At 39.0% G+C, this 24593-nt stretch overlaps 1 protein-coding gene across 11 annotated transcripts in view; it reads right to left on the bottom strand.

Annotated features, from left to right (window-relative positions):
• tenm4 (teneurin transmembrane protein 4) overlaps window positions 1-24593 on the bottom strand; it is a 204000-nt gene that overhangs the window by 117000 nt on the left and 62407 nt on the right. For 9 of the 11 annotated variants that reach the window (XM_061719775.1, XM_061719773.1, XM_061719774.1 and 6 more), the window contains exons 4-5: window positions 12825-13046; window positions 418-667 (exon numbers count right to left, since the gene is read on the bottom strand). In XM_061719775.1, the coding sequence (XP_061575759.1) occupies window positions 418-667; window positions 12825-13046 (472 nt within the window). The remainder of the gene's footprint in view (window positions 1-417; window positions 668-12824; window positions 13047-24593) is intronic. The other 2 variants (XM_061719781.1, XM_061719780.1) reach the window with 1 other exon arrangement.

Raw genomic sequence — 24593 nt, 5'->3', positions numbered from 1 at the left:
TACTTCACACGAGGGCCTCCTACTGAGAAAAGTACTAGAGAAGAGAGGCTGATTAATATGAAATAAATAAAACTCAGAGCTGGAGTGGAGGCGCTGTGAAGCCTGGATGTAATTTTGCAATATCTGACATGATTATAATTACACTGGTGTTTAAACTGAATAGCTTCCACTGTTAGGATCGCCAATATTAGATGAGCAGCCAAAAGCAGCACTTTTCTCTTGTTTGCCACAAAATCGCGTTCTCTCAGACACGTAGACCTTTGCTCCAAGCAGCACATTTTTCATTTGACGTCTTTGCTCCTTGTTAGCGCTGTGGTAATTCAAAAATGGAGCAGATAACACGGCGAGCCGAGTCCACTGGCAGGAGCTCAAAGCGATGCCGACAATCTCTGCACGGCACGTGACCGTTGCACGTACCTGGTTTCCAGCGGGATGTTGCTGTTGAGCAGCCAGTTGTCCTGTGCGCTGCCAGAGTCCTGGCCGCTGGCAGGACCCTCAGGGGGGGCCGAGCTGTCCGTGGGTGCGGGACTCGGGTTGCTCCGGGGAGTGTAGTTGCCCCTGTTCAAGGAGTTAATTGAGGCTGCGTGGTGCTGATGACTGGGCGAGTGGGAGTGGGAGAGCGGCAGAGGGGGCGTCCGCAGCCGAGAGTGATTTTGAAAGGCTCCGTCTGGAAGGAAAAAGAAAGAAAAAGAGGAAATAAAAAAAGATGTTACACGTAGCATTTTACAAAATCAAGAATTTCACTCATTTATTAGCCTTTTTGTGGCACCTTTGAGTCTTGTTACCTTTGAATTCACCATCAAGTACAACCAGCATCTTTATTATTACATGATGCACATCCATTATCAAGTTTGCACTAGGCCTGTGTTGAAAAGATCGATTCCCCGATTTTAAATCGATTCTCATATTAATTCCTAAAAATCGATTCATATGTCTAAAGATCGATTTAAAAAAAAAAAACATTTTTTTTTTTTTTTTTTTTTCATCATTACATTACAACTTTTGGTACTTTTTTGTTTATGCCCAAAAAAGGAATATTTTGTTGGACACGAGAATAACTGGTGCCATGTTTTTGCCTTTAAATATGTTTAAAGGTATGAAAACATTAAAGTTTTCAGTTATAATTGCATAAATTGTCTATATTTCTTTGCTTTATATACTGTCTTGGGGTTACATTTGCATAAATGTTAAAAAATAAAAGCAATTTCTTTCGTTTTCTGTTTGCTGCCCTGGATCTGTTTGGTAATTCTGACCCACATGATGTTTCTGAAAGCAGTTATATCAGCATTCTGGGATCTGATTGGTCCTTACAGCATCATTAGCTGCAATACTTGCTGTTGAATCTCAATATAATACTAGTATTAATATGTTGCATAACTAGACAGTCATATAATTCATGCAACAGCTGAAAAAACAGTTTTATTAACAGTAACCCAAATCAATATTGAATCGAATCGGATCGAATCAAAGCGTGATAATCGATTCTGAATCTTAAGAATCGGAATCGAATTGATTCTTGATGTTGGAATCAATCCCCAGCCCTAGTGTGCACACATGTGTTTTCTCAGTGGCTAAGAAAAATACTGCTTGTCAAGTGCCATTTGGTGTTATTTTAAAACAAACAATCAGCCTTGACGGTCTCAACAGCCTACCACGATGCCAGCGCTGTCCCCCCGTAACAAGTAGGAGATTACAATTTGCACAACAGCGGGTACTGGATCTTACAGTTCCTGACATCAGTAGTGATGCGTTGCCAACTGCTCCGTAGGTAGTTTCATGGTGGGAGGTCAGAGCAGAAGCTTATTGTATGATTTCGGCAGCTAGAAAGTTGTCATGGCTTTGTCAGAAGTTGTTTCAAACTAATTAACACCTAAACTGCAACCCCCTTTACAAAGAGCTCACATGGAACAACACTTAAAGAAGGTCATCCATCGCTCAGTATTTATCCCGGCTGACCCCCCGCCACTGTGTGCCCCGTGCCTCCCACAGAGACCCGTGACACTTGAGTTGCTGGGTGTAAAAAACGAGCTGGCCTCTGCCTGAAACTGGGGGAAATTCACTTTCCTAAACTCTTTTGGAAACACTCCACTTCACTTGCCTTGACTGCCACAACTCAGCGGAATCAGGATCAAGGTTTGACTCTGTCATTTTCGTGACATTACCAGTTCTGCAGAGGTGAACCTGCCACCTTAAAAACTGTTTTACCTGGGGGGCACGTACCAACGTTCAGCTCGTAGTTGCTAAAATTATCCCTGCTGTTTTCTTGTGTTTTACCAACTCTTTATATCTTAACTATTTAGTATAGAGAGGGGGGGGTTGTAGGCTGCGGTCCTGACACCATCTGCATTTCAGACGATGCAGGACCGATGTCTTTTTGCACTCTGTATTAAGTTATTTCCATGTCTGCAGAGCCATTCATCAATCAATCAACTCCTACCACGGTGTGGCTTTTCTTTATAGCGGTGAGCCTCCTTTATTTCACAGATATCCGAAACACTAAATTGCCAATTTACAGCACAGAGAGCAGAATACAGTCACGCAGACGGGCATGTTTTCTATAATCAGCCCCTTCATTAAAGCAATACCTAGTCATGCCAGTCAAGAAGCTTAGAGTCCTTTCACATTCTCTTTCGGGGTCAGGGCCATGAATCTCCCATATCAGCACGCGTCAATCAAGGCAGACTGATAACAGTTTGAGGTGAAACACTTGTATCCAGGCTGATTATTTGATGCTATTGTGAAAAGTGGGAATAGAGTTTTTTGTGTTAACGGGCGGTCTGCTAATGAGTGTCTGAGCTGCAAAAATCAGGAAAAAAATAAAGCGTGCGGCGCATAACCCTCGAGTCTCTTTCTGTAGGACTTTAAAACAAGCACGTGCTCCCAACTCATCTTTGTATTTACAAAAACCCATTAAGAAAATTAAAGAGCTCTGTTTTCCATGTTCAGATTTGAGTTTTTTTCCTCAGTGCCACAGAATAAACGTGATTTATTAGAGGGGCCGCTGAAATCTGGAGAATGTAATATATTGCGTACTTGTTTCCACTGACACACGGTTTGTTACCGAGGTCCAATATTTCGCACTGAAAAAGAAGCCCGCCACGGCCCTGCTCAACAGTGTATAAGTGTGCAGAAAAACCCCGCAGTGGTTGATGACCTCCCTCCTCCTCAGCCCAGAACCTCATTGCTGAAGCCATTAATAAACTTTTGCTAATTTGATACAAAGACAGCAAAGATACTTAGAGAAATACATCACAAGCACAAATTCCTCACTGCGTTACAACGCGCTCACCGCTCAGCAAACAAGTACTACGTTTCCTACAGTAGTGCGATAGAAGAAATGCAGCTCAAGTTGAAAAGTAACTCATTTTTTCCGCAAGCAGTTGTTCGTTTGTTTGTTTGTTCTCCTTAAGAATCATGCTACATGATCAAAATCAATACAAACAAATGCATCAATAAACATCAAAATGAACAAAAGGTATAATTTGATGCAAGTCTGCATTACTCAATGGCAGATCCAAGCAGAGGGCCAGGAGGATAGTGGGGGATCCATCTTCACCTCCCTCCCATCAGGTCGCAGGTTCAGAACCATCAGAACCAAAACCACCAGGCACTAAAACAGTTTTTTTACCCCAGGACACCACCCTCTTTAATAAAGGCATATCAGCCCCCCAGCCCCACCACTTAAAGGACACTTTATTTACTTTTTCATTCTTGCCATCCTGTAAATACTCCTGGTGATTGTACATATTACATACTGTCAGAGGTGTCAAGTAACAAAGTACAAATACTTTGTTACCTTACTTAAGTAGAAATTTTGGTTATCTATACTTCACTGTAATTATTTTTCAGACGACTTTTTACTTTTACTCCTTACATTTTCACGCAATTATCTGTACTTTTTTTTTTAAAAACAGCCTCGTTACTCTATTTCATTTCGGCCTTTAAATAAAAACTATCCAGTTAAATTGCTCCATCCGGATAGAGTGAATTTGGTTGTGGTTGTTTCAGATGTTCTTGTCCAGTTTTGTTCTTACATCCGTTCCCTCAGATTCCTGCAACTAAACTTGGATGTACATTCCAATAAAGGTTAGGATAAATGATAACATGCCTCTGAAGTTTGACTTTTTGCACCATTATAATACTTATAGGCAACTAGTCATCATATCTCCTGCTCTCTGAAACACATGTTAATGCTCAATAGTACACATATATGCTTCTTTAATATATCTGCATTATACTAAGATGCATTCATTTTCAATGGCTTTTGTCCTTAATGGCTTTTTTCCCCCTTACATTACTTTTACTTGTATACTTTAAGTAGTTTTGAAACCAGTACTTTTATACTTTTACTTGAGTAAAAAACTTGAGTTGATACTTCAACTTCTACAGGAGTATTTTTAAACTCTAGTATCTATACTTCTACCTGAGTGATGAATGTGAATACTGAAGACACCTCTGCATGTACTCACATACATTTTATGCTGTGTACGGTACATTCTACATTTGGCGAAATAAAGCGATTTCTGATTTCTGATTTCTGACATAGAATATTCCTGTTTGCATTACGATCTTTGATACAGCTGAACTTAATCCAGTGATGTCACAAAAGTGTGGTTGTAGTGCAGTACTGTCAAACATATAAATTACTTTCCACGCCGTCTGCCACGACTACTCTACTGTTTTATAACTTCCGATCAACCTGCCTACTTTAACCCTCTTTATTGTCTGTTAAGACACAGCCGTTATGGCTGATTTATGTGCAAAGACGACTTGATTCGAATTCAGAGCGCGCGCACGAGCTTGCCCTTGTCCAACTAACAACACCTTCCAACAGCCGCTTTAGCTGTTGTGGAGATAAACAGCAGAGCGAGAAACAAAGCTGGAGATGGAGGAAGCACAGGGCAGCACAACCCCCACAGACGTGGTGATTCAGCAACAATTATTCACTACAATCCAAAGAGCAGGAAAAAAATTAATGGTTTTCTATTGACCTGCTTTGCACAACAAAATTGCCAAGGAAAGGCGATTCATTTGTTATCAGAGAGTCAGAGAAGGAGGACCTACTACAATAGACAAACTCACATCACATTGAAAGTGGAGGCCTAAAGATATCCATTCAGTCGGGGAATTTGGGAGTTCATTTTTCTTCCTAGCAGATGCATGCTCTGGTTAAGGCCTCCTGATGCTTTCTCGACAAGTAATTAAGGCAAATCCATGTCATTAAGTAGGACCTTGTCCCCCATACTGAGACATAAAAGGAATGTTGGTCTTTTAGTTTAAAAAAAAAGGAAAAAAATTAAACAAGTTTGAACTCTTTTGACTGAGGATTTAAAATTTGGCTTAAAGAAAAGCATTTGAGATTTCTGAGCATATTTGTTTAAAATAACATCCCCTCTACTGACATTAATATGAAAACTATCCACCCCAAGTAGCAGGAGTCAGATGTTCACATAAAAAAATGGTCTCAACATGTTTTTTAATATAAAATGGCAGTAAAATGACCGTTGATGAGACTTTGTTGAACTGTCCTCAACTTCAAAACAGTTAAACCAGGGGTGTCAAATGTGCGGCCCGAGAGAGATTTTCATGCGGCCCGCGAGAAGTTTCCAACGCAAAAAACTGAAATGTTATTTTACTAAAAAGTAAGGCATACATAATTGCCATGAATCGCAGCATATCCGATAATATATTTATTCTACAAATCCATCGTTATTCCACAAATAGAGCAGTTTTCAACATAGTTTTCTAGAATGCATTTACCGATTTTATTTCTTTGTAGACGGTCGTTTATTTTTATTAACTGACTACTATTATATATTTTCGCAGGAAAAATATCACTGCTAAAAAAGATGATAGAAGATATTTATTCTGAAAATTTCAGTTTTGAATACGAGGATAGTGACAAAGTAAAACAGTCAAAAGAAGTGCTGACCTTTTTGGCACACTGGCGTAAATATCTGCGCCAATTTTTAAAAATAAATACACTTAATTGTACTAGAAAAATCTCTAAATCACAAAGAAACACTCTCGGATGTAATAAGAAAGATTTTGCTTTTAATTAAATTTCCTATAAAAAAGCGAAATATAAAAAAAAACATACTCGTTTCTGTTTATCTTTGTAAAATGATAGTAAAAGTATCTTACATAATTTGAAAAAAAATGAGAAATTTCAAGAAAAGAAGAAATATATTTTACATAATTAGAGTGTAAACAAAGTGCATATTTCCTTTAAAATTAACTAAACTGATATTGGATTAGATAACAATAGTAAAAAAAAAAAGAATTAGAAAAAAAAATGTTCGCACCGTTTTTGTAATTTTGAGCGTGCGGCCCGCGAGAAAAAAATTTGTCAAATCCGGCCCACCAAGCAAAATGAGTTTGACACCCCTGAGTTAAACAGATAATACAAAGTAAAGACTGGTGCTGGAACTAACTGCGTTATCATAAAATAACTTTGTAGCATGAGTCAGTTTAAATACAAACTCAGTAATGGAATTTGGATCAAAATTGTCAATTAACACCTTTTGCAAAATACGATGCTATTAGTGATTTGTCAGCTGTTATGAGTAGTCCTGAAAACCAACTGGCACACCTGTGTGAAACCACCTGGTAGCCATGGAAACAGTTACATAGACTGGAATACAGTTTGTGAATTTCCAACATTTTGTCAAATAACATCAAATGTATTGGATGCACTACGACTACGGCACAATGGTGAATGTGAATATGAACCACTGTATTTGCTGCGGCAGCGTTGGACGTCAATATGAATAGTAATCAATACGTGATGGGAAGCCAGTTTGTATGTTTATTGAGCCAATTTCATTTCCTTGTAAAGCTGATTAAGTATGAAGGAATAGATGTCAATCAATTTCTGTCAAAATTAATAATGTTTTTTTTTTTTGGACATGAAACACATTCGACCTCCAGGCGTGATTGACGCCTCCAGAGAAAATCTATTTTTGCCTTATTTAGTTGTATGTGGAGGTCAGATTTTGGTGAATTTGGCCATTTCACCCAGAGTCCCCAGAGAGATTTATTTACTGAAGAAAAATAGATGGCCAGACCTGGTGAAATAAACTGATATGACATGCCCGGAACACCCAATCATCACACCGAGGTGTGAGGCTCTCAATATAGAATTAATCCAAAGCCATCAACCTCCCAGATAAGTCATTAAACCTTGTTTACTGCTACATCCCCCTACGGCAAAAACACAAGTGCAAAATTTCCAGATGAGTATCATTTGTCTACAAAAATACAAATAGAATGTGTCACGCGAGCAGGGGAGATGCGGACGGGGTGGAGCTGCTGCTCTCTGCTAGCCCCACGCTTTCTTACACCATTAGAAAAGTCTGAAGGCAGGAGCCCTGTGGGAATTCCAGCTGTCTCCCCCAGAATCATTTGAGAGGTAACAGGCACCACAAACACACCGCTAAGCTCCTCAATGGCTCTCTCTATGGGAAAAAAAAAGTGAAAAGCATCTCTTATAACTTCAGCTTCATCACTGGCTGGAGCCGTGCTTTAACAGAAGGGAACATCCTGCCAACTTTCTCTACAAACACCAACTGAGCTCTAGGGATGGGCGGTATGGACTAAAAAATGTATCACGATGATTTCTGGCATTTACCGCGATAACGATAAGAATGACGATTAAAAAAATACCAATTCAACTCCACCTTTGTAACTATAAATCTATCTCGCTCTCAGATCCGCCATGTTTGTTACACAAAAACGTCATCAACGGGAATTTATTCTTTCTTTCTTTCTTTCTTTCTTTCTTTCTTTCTTTCTTTCTTTCTTTCTTTCTTTCATTCTTTCTTTCTTTCTTTCTTTCTTTCTTTCTTTCTTTCTTTCTTTCTTTCTTTCTTTCTTTCTTTCTTTCTTTCTTTCTTTCTTTCAGGCTCATTTCCTTCCTTCCTTCTTTCCTCTTGCTCTCCTTCCTTCTTCCCTTCCTCTTTTCTTCCTTCCTTCCTTTTCCGCTTCCTTCTTTCTTTCCTCCTGCTCTCTCCTTCCTTCTTCCCTTCCTCTTTTCTCCCTTCCTTCCTTCCTTCCTTCCTTCCTTCCTTCCTTCCTTCCTTCCTTCCTTCCTTCCTTCCTTCCTTCCTTCCTTCCTTCCTTCCTTCCTTCCTTCCTTCCTTCCTTTCTTCTGTCATTTCTTTCTTCCTTCCTTCTGTCCTTTCTTCCTTCTGTCCTTCCTTTCTTCCTTCCTTCCTCCTGCTCTCTCCTTCCTTCTTCCCTTCCTCTTTTCTCCCTTCCTTCCTTCCTTCCTTCCTTCCTTCCTTCCTTCCTTCCTTCCTTCTTCCATTCTTCCATTCTTCCTTCCTTCCTTCCATTCTTTCTTCCTTCCTTCCTTCCTTCCTTCCTTCCTTCCTTCCTTCCTTCCTTCCTTCCTTCCTTCCTTCCTTCCTTCCTTCCTTCCTTCCTTCCTTCCTTCCTTCCTTCCTTCCTTCCTTCCTTCCTTCCTTCCTTCCTTCCTTCCTTCCTTCCTCCTTCCATAAATCAGTTTTACACAAAAACGTCATCAATGGGAATTTATCATTTTTACCGTGAGATGACAAATTCTTACCGTGAGGAATTTCTTTGACGGTTTATCGTGAACGGTAAAATATCACTCATTCCTACTGAGCTCCACATGTGTATATTCATTTATTTATGCATTATTAATACAATTAGATGAATAATCTTGCAACCATTTGCCTATGCAAACTTTAACATAAAATGTCAATTTATAAAGGGCCTGCCACAGTTTTCACCCTAAACCCATTAAGCCCGGCGCTGGCATATGTTTCGCTCATCCCTTTCTGAGATCTAATGGATTTTCTGTCATTCCTTGAGCTGCCTTAGCAAGAACAAGACAAGTGGTTATGCACGCTCCGTTCTGCATGTCACTCTGCTCCATATGCATCACGAGAGTTGGAGATTTTGTTAGGATGCACAGATGGTCCGAAATTAACATACAATGAGAGTAATGCATCTCAATCTCTGTCAGTGGGAAGAAGATAGGTAGGTATTTTAAATGCGTTATCCCTGGTCTCTGTGAACTGACGGATAACCCGTTGAATTGAATTGGACTAAATGTCTGTTGAATTCACTTTATTGATACTGTAGCTTGCATCGGTAGAAACTGATTCCTTGTTGTCTGAAAAACCGGAATCTCAACGTCTTCAGAAAAACAGGGGCAGAGTGAGCAAGTGCCATGTGCTACTCATTAAATTATTATTTAGCCTCAGCTAGTTTCTTTCCTCATGGTGTTTGTGACTAAATTACTCTCTGATGTGACCTCTTTTAACCACATTTCCCCGTCTTTGCAGACGCAGTGGGATGATTAAGCAGTTCAAATGAAGAGCTTATTTGAAATTCACACGCAGCGCCGTCCCCGAGCCTTCTGGCCGGCTCAGCATTCCTGCTTGGTCAGCTGTAAGGTGCTGGTGCGCTGGCCCTTTCACCAGGGAGCACCGGCTCTACTGAAAGCCAACACTGACCGACCCCATGCTGCTTTGAATTAAGACATGCTAATGCGGGGAGGTTGCAGTGTCTGAAGATCTTGCAGCTCAGTGTGTCAGCGGGCTCTCGCTGGCTGCCTCCCCAGGAAGAAGACCCCTCAGAGAAAGCCGAGGGCCACGGAGAAACACACGCTCGACAATAGGACCGCAGGCTTCAGCGAGCAGCTTTATCAGCCTCAGAGGTACCATTGCTTTGTCTTTTTTTTCCCAAAATGAAAACAGGTCTCCCATCTCCCCCCAGAAAAATAAATAAATATATAAATACGGCAGCCTTGGAGGCTATTATTGTGAATAATGATATGCTGCTGAGAGCTTTCACTTGTTCAAAAATCCAGCTGAACATTTTAAGTCGTGCGTGTGGGCTCAAAGACGACCTTGGGCAAATGTAATCTGAACTGATAAAAAAAGAAAAAGAAAAAAAACACCTGTTTTTTTTTTGTGAAAAGATGCCCAGTGAGCCACTTATTCTGGGGTTACATGTTTTCTGTGGCTGTTTATTGACAATAAAAAGAAGCAAACGTGTCCTGCCTTGTGTCAACTCTGATATTTTCTTTAGTAACTGACCTATATATATATATATATATATATATATATATATATATATATATATATATATATATATATATATATATATATACAGTATATATATATATATATATACATATACACACACACAAGCTCTGATTTGATATTCAAGTCACTTTTTGCCAAGGTGGCTTTTAAATTACCTTTTCCGCACGTGATTTCCGCTGGAAACCTGAGATGCATATTTAATTCCCATTTACGTTTAGCAACATCTAACAACTCTGCATGAAATGGAGAAATCAGGATTTATTTCCTGTATTTGAATAAAAAAGTGTTTTTTTTTTTTAAATTCAGGGAATTTGTCATCTTTGGTTTAATTACACTATGTGATTACTTCTGTACGCCAAATATATGCGTTTTTCCAGTTTTGTCACCTTGGAGTAGCTCTGTGAGCTTGTGAAAATGAGATTTATACAGCTCCATGCGGCAGCGTCACAGGGGGGGCAAAGAAAATGTTCTATTAAGTAATTTCATTCTAGTAAAAGTAGACCTGCTTGATAGAGTTATTTAGTTACATATTATATTTACCACAAAAGAGAGAACATTGTGCTGCTCAGTGGACTGAAAGAGTAATTTCTTTTTATCAAAAAATGAGATATACCCACATTTGAGTGAAAGTTATCAAAATATTTAGATGCGTTGTGGAAAATGCAAAAAAGAGTAAGCTTATTTAACTCATTATGTAGATTAAGTTAAGAAAAAGGTGGAGGCTTTTTTCCCATGTTCACTTCTGAATTTTAATTAGGCCTTTATCCTCAAAGATTTACTATAATTAAACACAGAGGAATGTCAAAGAGAAATCTCAAATTAAATCTTCCTTTTCTTCTTATTTACATAAAACACTGGCAGGGTGAGAGGTCTTCAGGCTGAGCAGACATGCCGATGTCACGCATGCTGGTTAAGGTTTTATTTTGAAAGGTCTTGCTGTTAGCAAGGGGCCACGCAGTAGCATGTTGGATTCCCACCTTACAATGGCTCTTGCAAAGCCTAATGATGAGAGAGACGGAGTTACTGGAGCTGGGGGAATTCCTGCTCGGGTCCTCTCCTGCCCATTACTGACAGCCCGAGGCCAACCTAAATGATCTACCTATGCAAATCAGTGTCATTGTTGTGAGAGGAAAAGAAGTGCTGCAGTAAAGGTCATTACCCACACCCGTGTCCCCTTAAGCCACTGGTGTCAGCTGCGGGACCACGCTGCTGCTGCAGAGGACTTAGCAAGCAGATTTACAATGAGATAAATAACTCAATCCCCGGGCGTCCTGGAGGCGTATGGGGCTACTGTTCAGTTTGATATAATTGTTTGATATAACTTGTCGACGTGATCAATAATTTAAACAATTGGATTTGAGTTTATTTGGGGGTTCGCTGCACCTGTGGAAGCGAGGGATGGTTGCAGCAGGTTCAAAAAAGGGATCCACAATCAATCTGCCTTATTCAGCATGCAAATGCTGACTAACACATGCTTCATAAATTCCTCAGTCTGAGAGACAGCGCTTTATATTCTCATGTTCCTGGATCATACGTGGCCCTGTGATGGACAGGCAATCTTCCCAGGGTGCACCCCACCTCTGGCCCTGTGATAGATGAGATAGGCTTCAACGCCCCCATGACCCTGAAGAATATGAAGAGGAAATAGAAAACGGATGGGTGGATAGATGGATTATACACTCATGGATGTATAACCTTCTACACTTTCAAGTGTATTTCGTGACTATAAAAAAGACTTTTCTTCCCCCCCCCCAAGCATTTCAGATGATCTAATGTCCAAGTATTTATTTATCTTTCGCCATGGAGTGAATGGCTGAGGTACTGTAAACATAGTAGATTGATTTAATGAACATGAAAGCCCCATAAGTCAGTAATTAATACACAATACTGTTAATTTGCAGGAATAAACAAGCAAAACAGCACAATTGTACCCCTTGGAGAGACCAAATGATGTTCCATGCTGGCACAACTCATCCCAAAAAATTCATACCTAATAATTAAAATCAATAAGTTTTCCGCTGTTGGTGTTAACTAAGTAGCAAGTCAAAATGTGTCACTCACTCTGAGTTTAATAATCACTGATGTTTTTGTCAAACGTCAACACCGTGTTAGCACTTTGAGCGCAAATGTCATTTTGTCAGCCCGAATGAGTGTTAACAGCAGGAGACGCCGCATTTCACGAGGAATAAATAACTGACATTAATTAATGAGAAAGCACAGGCAGAGTTCAAAACTGATCTAAATCAAGGTTTGCAGCTGGAGTTATCAGAACACAAACTACAGAGTTCTAACTTTAGAGTTAAGACTTTTACAATGATGAATGATGCAGAAGGATCCGCAGCGAGCCTGGCATGAGGTAACCTGCCTTCATATCTACCTTATTTATTCTGTGAGGCGCTAAGGTTGCACGCAGGCCGTTGTCTCTGAAATAACTATAGAGAGAACTAGTATATGGTTGCTCACACCATCAGACATCAAGCAGAAATATTTGTGACAAATATCTCTTGCAGGAAAAATCATCTTTCTCTGTGAAATGAAGCTCTGAACTTGGGGGACCCTGCATCACAGAGTCCTGTGCATTTCCTGAGGCTACACATCAACGCTATCTCATGGTTCTTGGAAAAAAAAAAAGAAAGGGGCAATATCCTGCCCCAAAGCCATCTGCATGACCTGTAACACATCATGTCTGAACACAGGGGGAGGCCTAAGCTCCAGGAAGCAACAGTAGTTTGAAAACCAACTCACCATCAGCAGCTGCAGAGGCAGGAGCAAACAGGTTCCCTGAGCCAGTTTTAACTAAGAATGAATCGGGGCCCAACTCATCCTCAGAGTCAGAGTCCTGGGCTGGCTGAGCCGTACAGTTACCTAGCAACCTTCCCTGGCTCTCATTGGCTGCAATGGAAGGGGGAGGGTATGGGAGCTGCTCAACAGGGGAGGAGGAGGAGGATGAACAATGCAGCGGAGGACCTGTGGACCACAAACAGAGACAGCACATGGGGGGGAGATGAAACACACCCAAACACAAGCTACATCACACAGAAGCAGAGCACGCACACACACACACACACACACACACACACAAGCGCTCACACACACGCATGCAAGACCTAACTCTGACACTTCAAAAACAAACAGGGACACATCTGCCTTCGTCTCTGCCACCTCACCCCAGCTGAGAAGAAGAATACAAACAACTGAAATGACTTGAAGGATAAAAAGAGGACACATGTGGTATTGTCTGGTGCTCACTTAGAAAAATAAAACTAAGTAAATGCCTTTATAGGATATTCATTGGAAAAAGAAACAGAAGAATTTCAGGTTGCAAAGAAAATGAAAGGAGCATTTGCATACCTCGCTGCATATTTGCAGAAGAAGAAAACTAAAAATACTTCAATTGCCAGACTTGCCGGTGTAGACTCTCAGTCATCCGCGTCACGGTAACTCCCAAAGGCTTGAAAGGAGGCAACTGGACTTCCTTTCCTTTTGCTATTGAAGACGTTTCATGCTTTGATGCTGAAGACTTCGGCAGTCCAAAATGTGAACTGTCGAAATCTGAAGTGATGCAAGTTCGACATTTTCAAACTGATGACGCCTTCAGGACAGAAGGTGAAACGGCTCCAAAAACAAAAGAAAAGGAAGACGAGTTTGAGAGAAACAAATACTTAACACTTTTTATTTTTATATTCGCTCATTACTAGATATTTTTCCAGTGATTTAGCCCTTATCAAGAGATTAGAACTCTTGTCCTGAGCACATATCTGAATGATGGCCTTCTACGCGTGATTTAAGAGTTAATAGTTCATGCAGTGGAAATAGGGCTGGGCGATATATCGAGATTTTATTATATATATCGATATATTATCAAACGCGATATGGTACGAGACAATATCGTTTATATCGATTTAAAAAAAATATATATATTTTTTTTAATGATTTTGATATAGCTTATTTTGTGACAAATTGACTTGAATGTTTTATTTGAGATTTGCACAAATGTTTTGTTATTTGCACAACTGCCAACCTCAGTGGAAAAGTCTGCCTGTTACTGTCTACATTGTATTAATTGCACAGTGTATTTTAATTTAATTGTTATGCAGGAAAGAGATATTTGTTTTATTTTATTCAAGAAGCATTTTATTCTATATATGCAAGCAGTTTATTTTTATTTCATTTGTTTTATACATTTTGATATTGTGCAGACCTCTGTTAATAAAGGAACCTGTGTGACATTTGGCACGAGGCTTTGTATTAAAACTGACTGTTTTTTAAGGGTTTGCCTCAGAAAAAATTAAGCTAACAGAGATGCTATGCTATAAGGCTTTGGGGGAAACCCCAATTATGGCACAGAAAAAATATCAATATATATCGAGTATCGCCATTCAGCTAGAAAATATCGAGATATGACTTTTGGTCCATATCGCCCAGCCCTAAGTGGAAATATAAAAGTTTCCAATATAAAACAGTCACATCTATGTCTTCCACATGACGCTACCATGTCACTCTTTTCTCAGTCACAAAAAATAGTGTTTTCACTCTTGCAAAGCTTGCTGCTTTCAATCCCATGCTGTTAGCGAACGTTACAACTCCACATCGACCTGCTATTAATGTGTGATTAACTTATGAGGTAATTCTGCACCAGGCTGGAAATGACTTGAGCAGGAGAACCACGGTGCATAAAGCCATTAGTTTGGTGCACTCCTGCATCTTCCCATCGGTCCTTCGCACTTGATGCTGAAAATTCCCGCTGACCTGACTGTCATTCATCAGAAGAGATGAGTTTCCTCTCGCTCTGTAACGATCCCTGAAGAGCATTAAAACGCGACTCACTGGCTCGCATCTAATTGGGCAACAATTAGCGATATTAACATATCATCCACAGCTTTACACGAGCAGTAAAAGTCCACTGCCCCGGAAAGACACAGTTTGTGCCCCGCGTGCACTTCTCTCCACACACCGGCCTTGCCGAGAGTTAACGACTGTGACACAGCTCTTCCTGAATATACAGGAACGGGGAACAGGGAGAGGAGCTGTTGAAATAAACATTATTACTGTCACTCCCCCGATTCCCTCAGATACATGTAAGACAATTCATTAGTGCGTGTCAAAACAACAACACCGTTGATCTGAGCGCCACTCAATGAGTGGGTACCTGCCAGACCAGAGGCAAGACTTAAAACTGTTGAGGCGAAAGACAACGATAGGCTGTTCAAAAGAGTGAATATTATAGCATTTTTTCCCCTCAAAGAGGGAATTCATCACTCAGCAAGGAAAGATTAAAGTCATCTAAAAATGGTCAAAGTCATAACCTAAATGAGGTTAAAGTCGAAATATTCAGCAGCCATTAGTCTTGCACAAAAAGGTTTTACTGTCTCGGTGTCTTTAATTAATGCCGCCTTGGGCAATTCGTGCACAAGCCACATCCAGCCGAAGCCGGAGACAACGACTGCGCAGGTGAGACGTCAGCGCTCGAGGTGACCGTGGAAGGACCCGGAACTGCCTCTGCGTTCACTACCTATGTTAAGGAGGAAGACGGGAGCTTTTATTTAGAAGCGCAGGGACCGTACCCCGTTGCTTGGTGCCTCACGGCATCAGGAAGTGCCACTTACTGCCTGGTTTGGCTTGAGTGCAAGTGCAGATCTCCTCCCACTGCATTTGAGGTCTTAATCAGCTCATTAGTCACCCAACAAAATTAATGGGCAAGTAAATGTGTGACTGTGATCTGGGAGCTAAAAAAAATAAAAATAAAAATCTAGTAATGTAGCATTTAGTGATTCCTCCCACGAGATGATGCTTAGTACATGTTTTGATGTTTTTTTTGCAATGATTTTGGAACAGAACCGATGTTTTCATCAGTGGAAAGGAGCAAAAATGTGCAAGTTAAACATTATCCCATCAGTTCACGTCCATGAATACAATTATGTGTTTATGAAATATTACATACTGCATATTATATCTGCAAATTACACTCTTTTTAATGTAAGAAAAAAAAAAATTGGAAATATTTCAACTCATATTGCAAACTTTTGATATTTTTTGAACAAAGTACGTAATAAAGCATGTCAAAAGTGCTCAGGCAACAACTATTCAGAAAGCCATGAACTGAAGTCAAAGCTCTAGTTAAAAAGAAAAGACATTTATTTTCAAGGGAAGGAGACAGACTGAACGTCATAAAAATAAGAATAGGGGTGTAAAGCTAGTTTAAGTGTTCTTTTTGTTTTTTTGTGTAACTATACGGCATGCAGTAAATAAAGTAGACTTTATAAGGCATATTCAAAGTGTGCAAGGAGCCAAAAGATTGTATTTGCAGTGAAGAACTTGTGATGCTGATGACTCAGGGTTTCTTATTAATTGATTAATTGAGTGGTTAATGCACATACTCTGTCTCAGCTGTTGAGGGTATATATATATATACACATGTATGTACAAGCACAGCATGGTGTCTTAGTGGTTAGCACCGTTGCCTCCCAGCAAGAAGGTTCTACTGGGCCCAGCAGGAGTCTTTCTTTGTTTAGTTTGCTTATCCGGGATCTCCAGCTTCCTCGAGCTTCTTTAAGTTGATTGATGATTCTAAATTGCCTGTAGGCGTAGGCGTGAGTGTGACGGTGTATGGTGGTTTGTGTATACTGTGATGGGCTGGATGCCTGTCCAGTGTGTACCCCTGTAGTGACCCGGGACAAGGCTCCAGCAGACCCCCGTGACCCCGGATAGGAGGAAAAAACTACATTATAGTATGTGTGTGTGTGTGTGTGTGTGTGTGTGTGCACTTCAGTGGTGGATAGCATGGCAAACATATTTTGTAACGGTACACAACTAACAACTTTATATCAAACAAGAGTGTGTGGTACATTTTCAGGAAACGTAAAAGATAATCTACAAGGTAATTTGTACCATTTATCAACTTGAAAATAGATGGTTTTGAACATTGCAGTAGATTAACGTCAAGCTGTGTCAAAATAACTACAAATTAATGCAAAATAAATGAAAATATTTAGAAATTGCAATGCACGTTCTAAATATAAATGTACTAAAGTCTAGTAAAATTAGGGATATGAATATTTTAATGCTATGATTAGGATTAAAAATGGCATTGATTAAAAAATGAACAGTGAGTCTTTTTTAATTAAAGTTTACTGTCATAAGGTAATCACTCAATGTTAACTAAATTAAACACAGGAGTTTTATGATGCTGTGGGTGCTCGCTGGGTCCCGCTGATAAAACGTGTGAAGAATGAGAGCAGCCATCATATCGGACAAGTGACGGCAAATTTGACTTCTCAATGGTGCTAGAATAAAAAAATAAATAAAAAACATTCTGGCTCTGACATGACCTTCCTCTTCAATGTTGCACTTATGTGCTTTTTGATAAAAAAAATACAATTTAATAAAACAGGTAGATACAGCTTCCAAGGGAACAACTGACAAGCTATGTGTAGCTTCATGTAGATGACAATTTTGCTGGTGTTCTAGCTTTATTAACACAGTTTATGTATGACTCGATTCTGTTTATTTACTCTGTAAATTGCCTTAATATTATTTTCCAAGTAAACTGTCATTATAACTGAATTGGTTCCACATTTCTAAGCAGATATTAGCCACTTTAAATTGAAAAACCTGACAAACTGAGCAACAACGTCTTTGACATAGGATAATTTACTGGCAACCTAAAGCCCTGTACCCTATTTAATTCACATGTTCCTCTTTTTTTAGCTATCTTCTCTTTTTGTCCATAGTCTGTAGAGGTTACTTTGATATTTTTCAAGTGGGTGGGACACTGGTTTCCTGGTTGCTATGGTGACATGCACATCAGCGACCGGGAAAGGCATAAATATTTGTGCATGCAGGGCCCACATTTGAAAAGGGATCACTTAAAAAGTAATCTCATGACCTGATAGATGGAGTGCACTCTGCTCTCTCTCTGCTGTGTATGTGGCCGTGTTAAAAACAACAATCTGATGATGAGGAAAACCTTTCTGCACCTCTGTATCAATGTAGTCTAGAAGACTGGTTGAGCTACAGGACTGTGGGCAAAAAGCAATGTCCAATTAATTCATTACAATACATAGTCAACCAGTTGTTTTTAATAAATACAGAGGGGGTCATTTACATTTCCGAGTACTGAAATATATGCAAACATGAATCATTGTGAAACTAGGACACTAGGTTGATGTTAGAGAATTCCTCAAAGTCTATCTTACTTTGCATTTTGTAAAGCCTGACAAGCTCCTGTTTCATCTGATTATTTCATTCCTATACTTGTACTTATACGTACATAAATCCTGCAGTTTGTTGTTAGTCACTTTTACTCTTGTCTTTTACTAATGTCCACATCACTACAACTTATTCCTCCCAGGTTTCTTTCCCTCCGGGATTCTCCAAACTGAGAGCATCGCACCCGTTGTCTGACACTGAACGCTCATAATTGCTGTATAATTAGCCCGACTTCATGAAAATGAAATTCTGTCAGTCATTTTATCCTGCGCTATCACCCATTGTTAAAAGACATCTTTGTTGTACTTGAAGACAAAGAATCTTGTCGAAGATTAGTTACGAAAAAAAAAATGCCATATGTAATAACCGGCGACTGTGCACTACTTTTTTCATGGTGAATCGTGAGATGCAACGAGTGCACAATATGGAGTATCACCAGAGGTGGACAGAGTACTCGACCCCAGTACTTGAGTAAGAGTACAAATACTACTGGTCAAAATTTACTCCGTTACAAGTAAAAGTAGCTCAGTCAAAATATTACTCGAGTAAGAGTACTTGCTTTTAAAGGTACTTAAGTATCCAAAAGTAAATGCTTTTAAATTTACTTTAAGTAAAAGTAAGAGTAAATTTCTTATTTTCCACATCAGTAAATTACTATATTTTTTCTAAATTAATTTAAGGATCTTTTAACTCTTGTTTCTGAGAATTAACTCTTTGAAACCAGCTGCACTGATGTGCTGCTTTTAGAACCACAATGTTATATAAAACCTGCGGAAACACCAAAAACAAATCAAATGAATGGGATCATAAGAGGACAGCAGATGATGCAGAGTTTATTAACAATCATGAACTGAAACCAAATGAACCTGCACCATCTAATTAAGTCTGGATCCCCCTCAAAGCAAAAAAAAAAAACAAAAAACGACATCTCTGCTTTCAATAACTCAAATGCGGCTCTGTCTTGACAAACGCAGGCTACTTTGGCGGTATCGTTTTGAGGAGGCTTGACGTATTTCCGCTTTACGTACATCCCGGTGGAGAGCGTGCACTGTGATAGGTCTCCTCCTTTGACAAAAACAGCTTGTGTCCAATATGATTTTAGGGAAGAAGAAAAAAGAGCAGACCTGAAAGTAACGAGTACTTTTCAGCCTTCCTAGAAATTTACTCGAGTAAAAGTAAAAATATTTGTCTTGGAAATGTATTCAAGTAAGAGTAATAAGTACCAAAGAAATCTAATACTCAAGTAAAGTACAAATCTTCTGGATATGTACTTAAGTACAGTACTCAAGTAAATTTACTCCGTTACTGTCCACCACTGAGTATCACAATGGTCACCACATATCCTGGCATCACTACAAAATAGCAAACACTGATTTAAGGCACTATATAGTGGACTGCAGGGCTGAATCTGGACAGGGCCCGTGTATTTATTCATCTGGGTTTGCTAACGAGCAGAGTCATGAGCAGAGATTGAAAAAAAAATACAACATAGATGTTTATAATATACACAGCCACAGTTACTGCAATCAACACTCTGATCCAAAAACCCCCCTCTGAAGCTTATCATAATGAACATGTTTTATGCATGCGCAAGAAGCTGCTTTTGTCATTATCATAAAAATAAATATAAAACTGTATTTACAAAAATGCCTCCATTTAAAAGGGCTAAAAGTGTCCATATTAAATAAGGAAAACAGAAGGTTTTGAATTCAGGGAGAGGGGGACATAATCAACAAAAAATCTAATAAGAGTCAACAAATTCCATCCAGATCTGTCCTGATGTTTAATTCTCCCATTTGTTCTGTTTCCTCCACTCGTCTCTGATTTACCTTTGGGCTGGCACCATACATAGGCTATGAGATGCATTCAAGGGCAGAAAGGTTGTCACTCCTCAAATGCACAACAGGATAAATAAGGTCTATGACAGCCTTAGTTAAATGCAGTGCACATCCAGAGTACAGAGAAAGGTGAAGGAGCAGCGTGAATCCACGTTGACAACAAGGATTATAATTAGCCAAAGCCTACAGCTGAGGGCAGCGCCCTACCTAGATGCACTGTGTTTATGTTTAAACAGTGAAATAAGATGAAAATAATTAAAAAGGAACCTTGGGTTTACTTTAATCACCTGTTTAATCAACTGATGCTAAGATAAGACACAGGTGCATGACTCACAGTCTATTTTGGATGTGCATTGATGCATTGGGTGCCATCACAAATGTATTCAAATTTTAAAGCAAACATCGTGCTGAATCTACTAGGGGTGGGTATTGGGAAGGACCTCACGATACGATACGCATCACGATACTTGAGCCACGATACGATACACATTGCGATATCCCGATTATGTGATATCCCGATTATTATATTCTACATAGTTCACCGAAAAATTTAAAAATGCATTACACATCTTAAAATCCAAGTTGTATGTACATCAGATGATAGTGATGGATCTTAAAATCCGAGTTGCACGTTCATCAGATTATAGTGACAATTCATGGGACAAACTGAGTCAAAACAACGTTTTATTATAACTATACAAGCTAAAGTTACAACATATTTGTATATGTTTTTCATATTATTTACATCATATGAAATTAACATTAAATTTAGTATGAGGTTGCTTTAATTATGTGGCAAATGATAATAAACACAAGAAAGATGGTACTAAAACCAAGGACAGGCACAGTGATCAGTCAGTATAGATATAAATCCATAAATAAATAAACCTCTGTCCATTATTTTTCATTTTTTAAGGACAGGCAATTGTGTTATATAAAAAATAAATTATAAAATGAAATAAAACGTGAAATAAAACCTGAGCTCAGTGCAGGGCCCTCCCAGGGTCCCACTTAGGTAGGAGCCCTGGGTGATATAATGGGAAAAAAATCGGGGATAAAAAAAAAATAAAAAATAAAAAAAAAATCGATATTCAAATTTTGAATATCGATATTGAATCGGCTGGAAAAGTATCGCGATATATTGCCATATCGATATTTTTGCCCACCCCTAGAATCTACATTCCACTACTGAATCTGCATGTGGTATTAATGCAATTAATATACAATAGCGTTTATGTAATGTTTATCTAAATTAACATCTTGGTATTATATAATACCAGCCAGCAAACAAGAAAAAAAAACACAGTTTGTTAACAAATGAGCTTGGACAGTTGCGTGGTAGCGTTTGAACAGGGATGTGTGAGAGGTTGGCAGTTCGTCATTGGCAGATCAGTAAAATGTTGTGTAATTTGCCCCCGGCATCAATTTTGTCATCCTGTGTAGGAGGAGCGGGATGCACTCCACGATGTGATGGCACGCTTTTGTCATATTTTTTCAGCTGTGATGAATTTTCGACTCACCCCGCCACCACAACAATCAACAGCTCGGCTGTAAATACTCTGATCCTTCCTGTCGCTTGTGAGTTTCTTTAATGTTTAGGATTCTGGAGCTCAAAGTGAAATGTTGAGTTAGTTTTTTCTGCGGGTTCACAAATGATGCAAAGTGTCATTTTCCTGGCATGGAGTTGGTTTTGCACCAAATCTACATGGAAGATTGAAGAGTGAATGGAAGTTATTCACGTGTAACTAATTGTTGATGCTACAACCTCAGATCAGATTAAAAAAGGAAAAAAAAAACAACCTTCAAATACTTGAAATAGGAACCGTTTGCTTATCTGTTTCATTTTAAAGTACATTCTTCATTCAGGAGAATCTGAAAAGAAATGCCTTTTGAAATGTTTTGATAATGTGTACAATGTGCACAATACCAGAGGCCCGCACTACAGATTGTCCTGGTCCTTACTATCATTCTTATATGAAGACTTTCCTTTTCAGTACATTAACTCTCACCAGAACCATTTGAAGGCAGCGGGTTGAACACATTGAAAAAGGGATATTATGTGGTTGGTCTATTTAAGCAGAACAAGTTGTACTTGCTGGAAGAAGAAAAAAAAAAAAAATCACACAAGCGAAAAACAGCACAAATAGATTGAAACTCTATGTGGATGTTACATTTACGGTAACGGCATGCTGCTCCACTAAACTGAACATACATTGTGCAAACAATGGTGCCCACTGGCCAAAAATACATTTTATGAAGCACAGAATTTCTTCTGCTTCAGGGCCCAAAACAATTCAATTAGAGTGATCCTGTTGTTGCAAGGGATGTTTTCTCCCAGGCTTTGAACCACTGGTGTTTAAATTCATACGTGTGCACCCTTCCACGTCCGTGTAACACCAACGCGCAGGTTTTTAGACCAAATAAGTTGCTCAAAACCTTTAGGGGATTCCCTTCACCTCAAACTTTCCCAAGCAAATACCTAGCATTCAGACGTAAAGATTATAGCGATAACATGCAAAAGTGACCTCTCTCTCTGCAAACAGTATTGGGGATAATAAAACCTTTGGACGATTAAATCCTCTAAGCCAGTGTCTCCCAACTGGGGGGGCGCCAGAGATCTCTGGGGGGGGGGCGCGAAACTTTGTCTGCTTTGAGGATATGTAGTTGTAAAAATTATATTTGCACATGTTATATAAATAAAAAAATCATAATAACACACCTAATGGAATACAGTAATCCAAGTCTGTATAAACCCTCTTAGAAATATATGTTGGTCATTTTAAAATACTAAGTTATTTAGCAGGATAAAAACTTAAAAACGTATTATTATATAATTATTCAACATTTAATCATACTACTACTCCGACAGGTTGTTAAAGGAAAAATGTAAAAAAAATGTTTGCTCTCATATTTTATAAAAATTTTTTTAAATATTTTTATGTCCTTGCAATTATTTTTTGTGAGTATTTTAAACATTGGTGACACAAAATGAAGTGAGAAAAACAAAGTCATATGTATACAGGGTAAAGAGAAATGTATCAAAAAAACATAATTAATGTTCATTTTTTCTATTAAAGATTTGTAACGAATCGTTTTACTCTTTTGAGGGGGGCCCGGCTGGTCTAAGACACAAGTAGGGGGGGCTCCAAGGAAAAAAGGTTGGGAACCACTGAACTAAGCCAGTGGTCTTCAAACCGGGTTCTTAAGATCTACAGCCCTCCATGTTTTAGATGATCCCTGCATCAAAACACCTGATTCTAAATGATGATTGTGTCAGCGTATCATCAAGGTCTGCACAAGTCTGTTAATGACACAGCCATTTGTATCCGGGTGTGCTGAAGCAGGAAACATCTAAAACGTGCAGGACAGTAGATCTTGAGGATCAGGGTTGAAGACCACTCTGCTCCAAACAACTAGGAATGCATTTTTGCTAAGTGTTAGGAGGTTTAAATGAAGCAACTGTACTCAAACATTGTGCAAATACTTCTTCACATGTTATTTAATTAAATTCACACTATGACATGCATGTAACAGTGTACATGAAATAAAGAAATATCTCACTCTTTTCAATTGCTGGAGGCAGAGGTGATTATAATAATATCAGCCTTTAACTTAACTGATCATTGTCTTTGATTTGATGACACCGTACATTTTGCCTTTGCCACATGCCTTTGAACCACAGTTTTGAAAAGACATACTGACTAGGTACATTAGAATTTGATTTCAGCAAGCTTCAGCATTTGTTCTTTGGTGCTTGTCATAGTCAAAGATAAAGTGGTTTGGTAGTCAGCACCTTCTGTTTTATTTACATTTTAGGGTACACAATCTACATTTGTTCTTGGGAGTAAGCTTGTCTCTGTATCTGATTGTCTGTAGCTGGTGGAAAACAGATTTCATTAGACATTCATGAAAAAGGGCTAAATAGATGAAATGGTTATTTCATCATACCTTTGTATTTTTGTTCAGTCCACAACCATTCATTCTTAGAGAAACAAAATGTTAATATAATGACTCTTTTTTCTGAGGCCACTGTTTTTTTTTCTCTTCCTTAGTTTTCTTAAGGAAGTGAAAGAAACTCCTTCCCAACGCAAGAATATTCTCAGGAATGACAGCCTCAAGGAGATTTGTTCTTTAAAAAGTCGCACATTATTTTATTTGCACATTGCAAATTAAGTACACATTGTTGAGTGATTTTAAGAATTGAATTAATCAAAATGTTATACAATAAAAAGTGATCCGACTGTCGTCCCCTTTGTCACTATTGATGGGAATCGAGAACAATTCCGCTTAAAGTTTCTGCCGACGTCTGACGCATTTGCGTGATGACGTTATTCGTATTTTGGCTCAGAGGCAGAAATGCACCAGAGTTTGGTTATATTTCACGGAAAAGGACAAAACTGGGGCCGGTTGCAACCATAGACTATGTAACAATGGACGAAGCATTCGGTCACGTGACCCATTGGTTTCT

This window comes from Cololabis saira, chromosome 4, assembly GCF_033807715.1.
Source record: "Cololabis saira isolate AMF1-May2022 chromosome 4, fColSai1.1, whole genome shotgun sequence".
NCBI lineage: Eukaryota > Metazoa > Chordata > Actinopteri > Beloniformes > Belonidae > Cololabis > Cololabis saira.
Note: the sequence above shows the minus strand (reverse complement) of the source record. Positions and strands in the feature narration are given on the sequence as shown.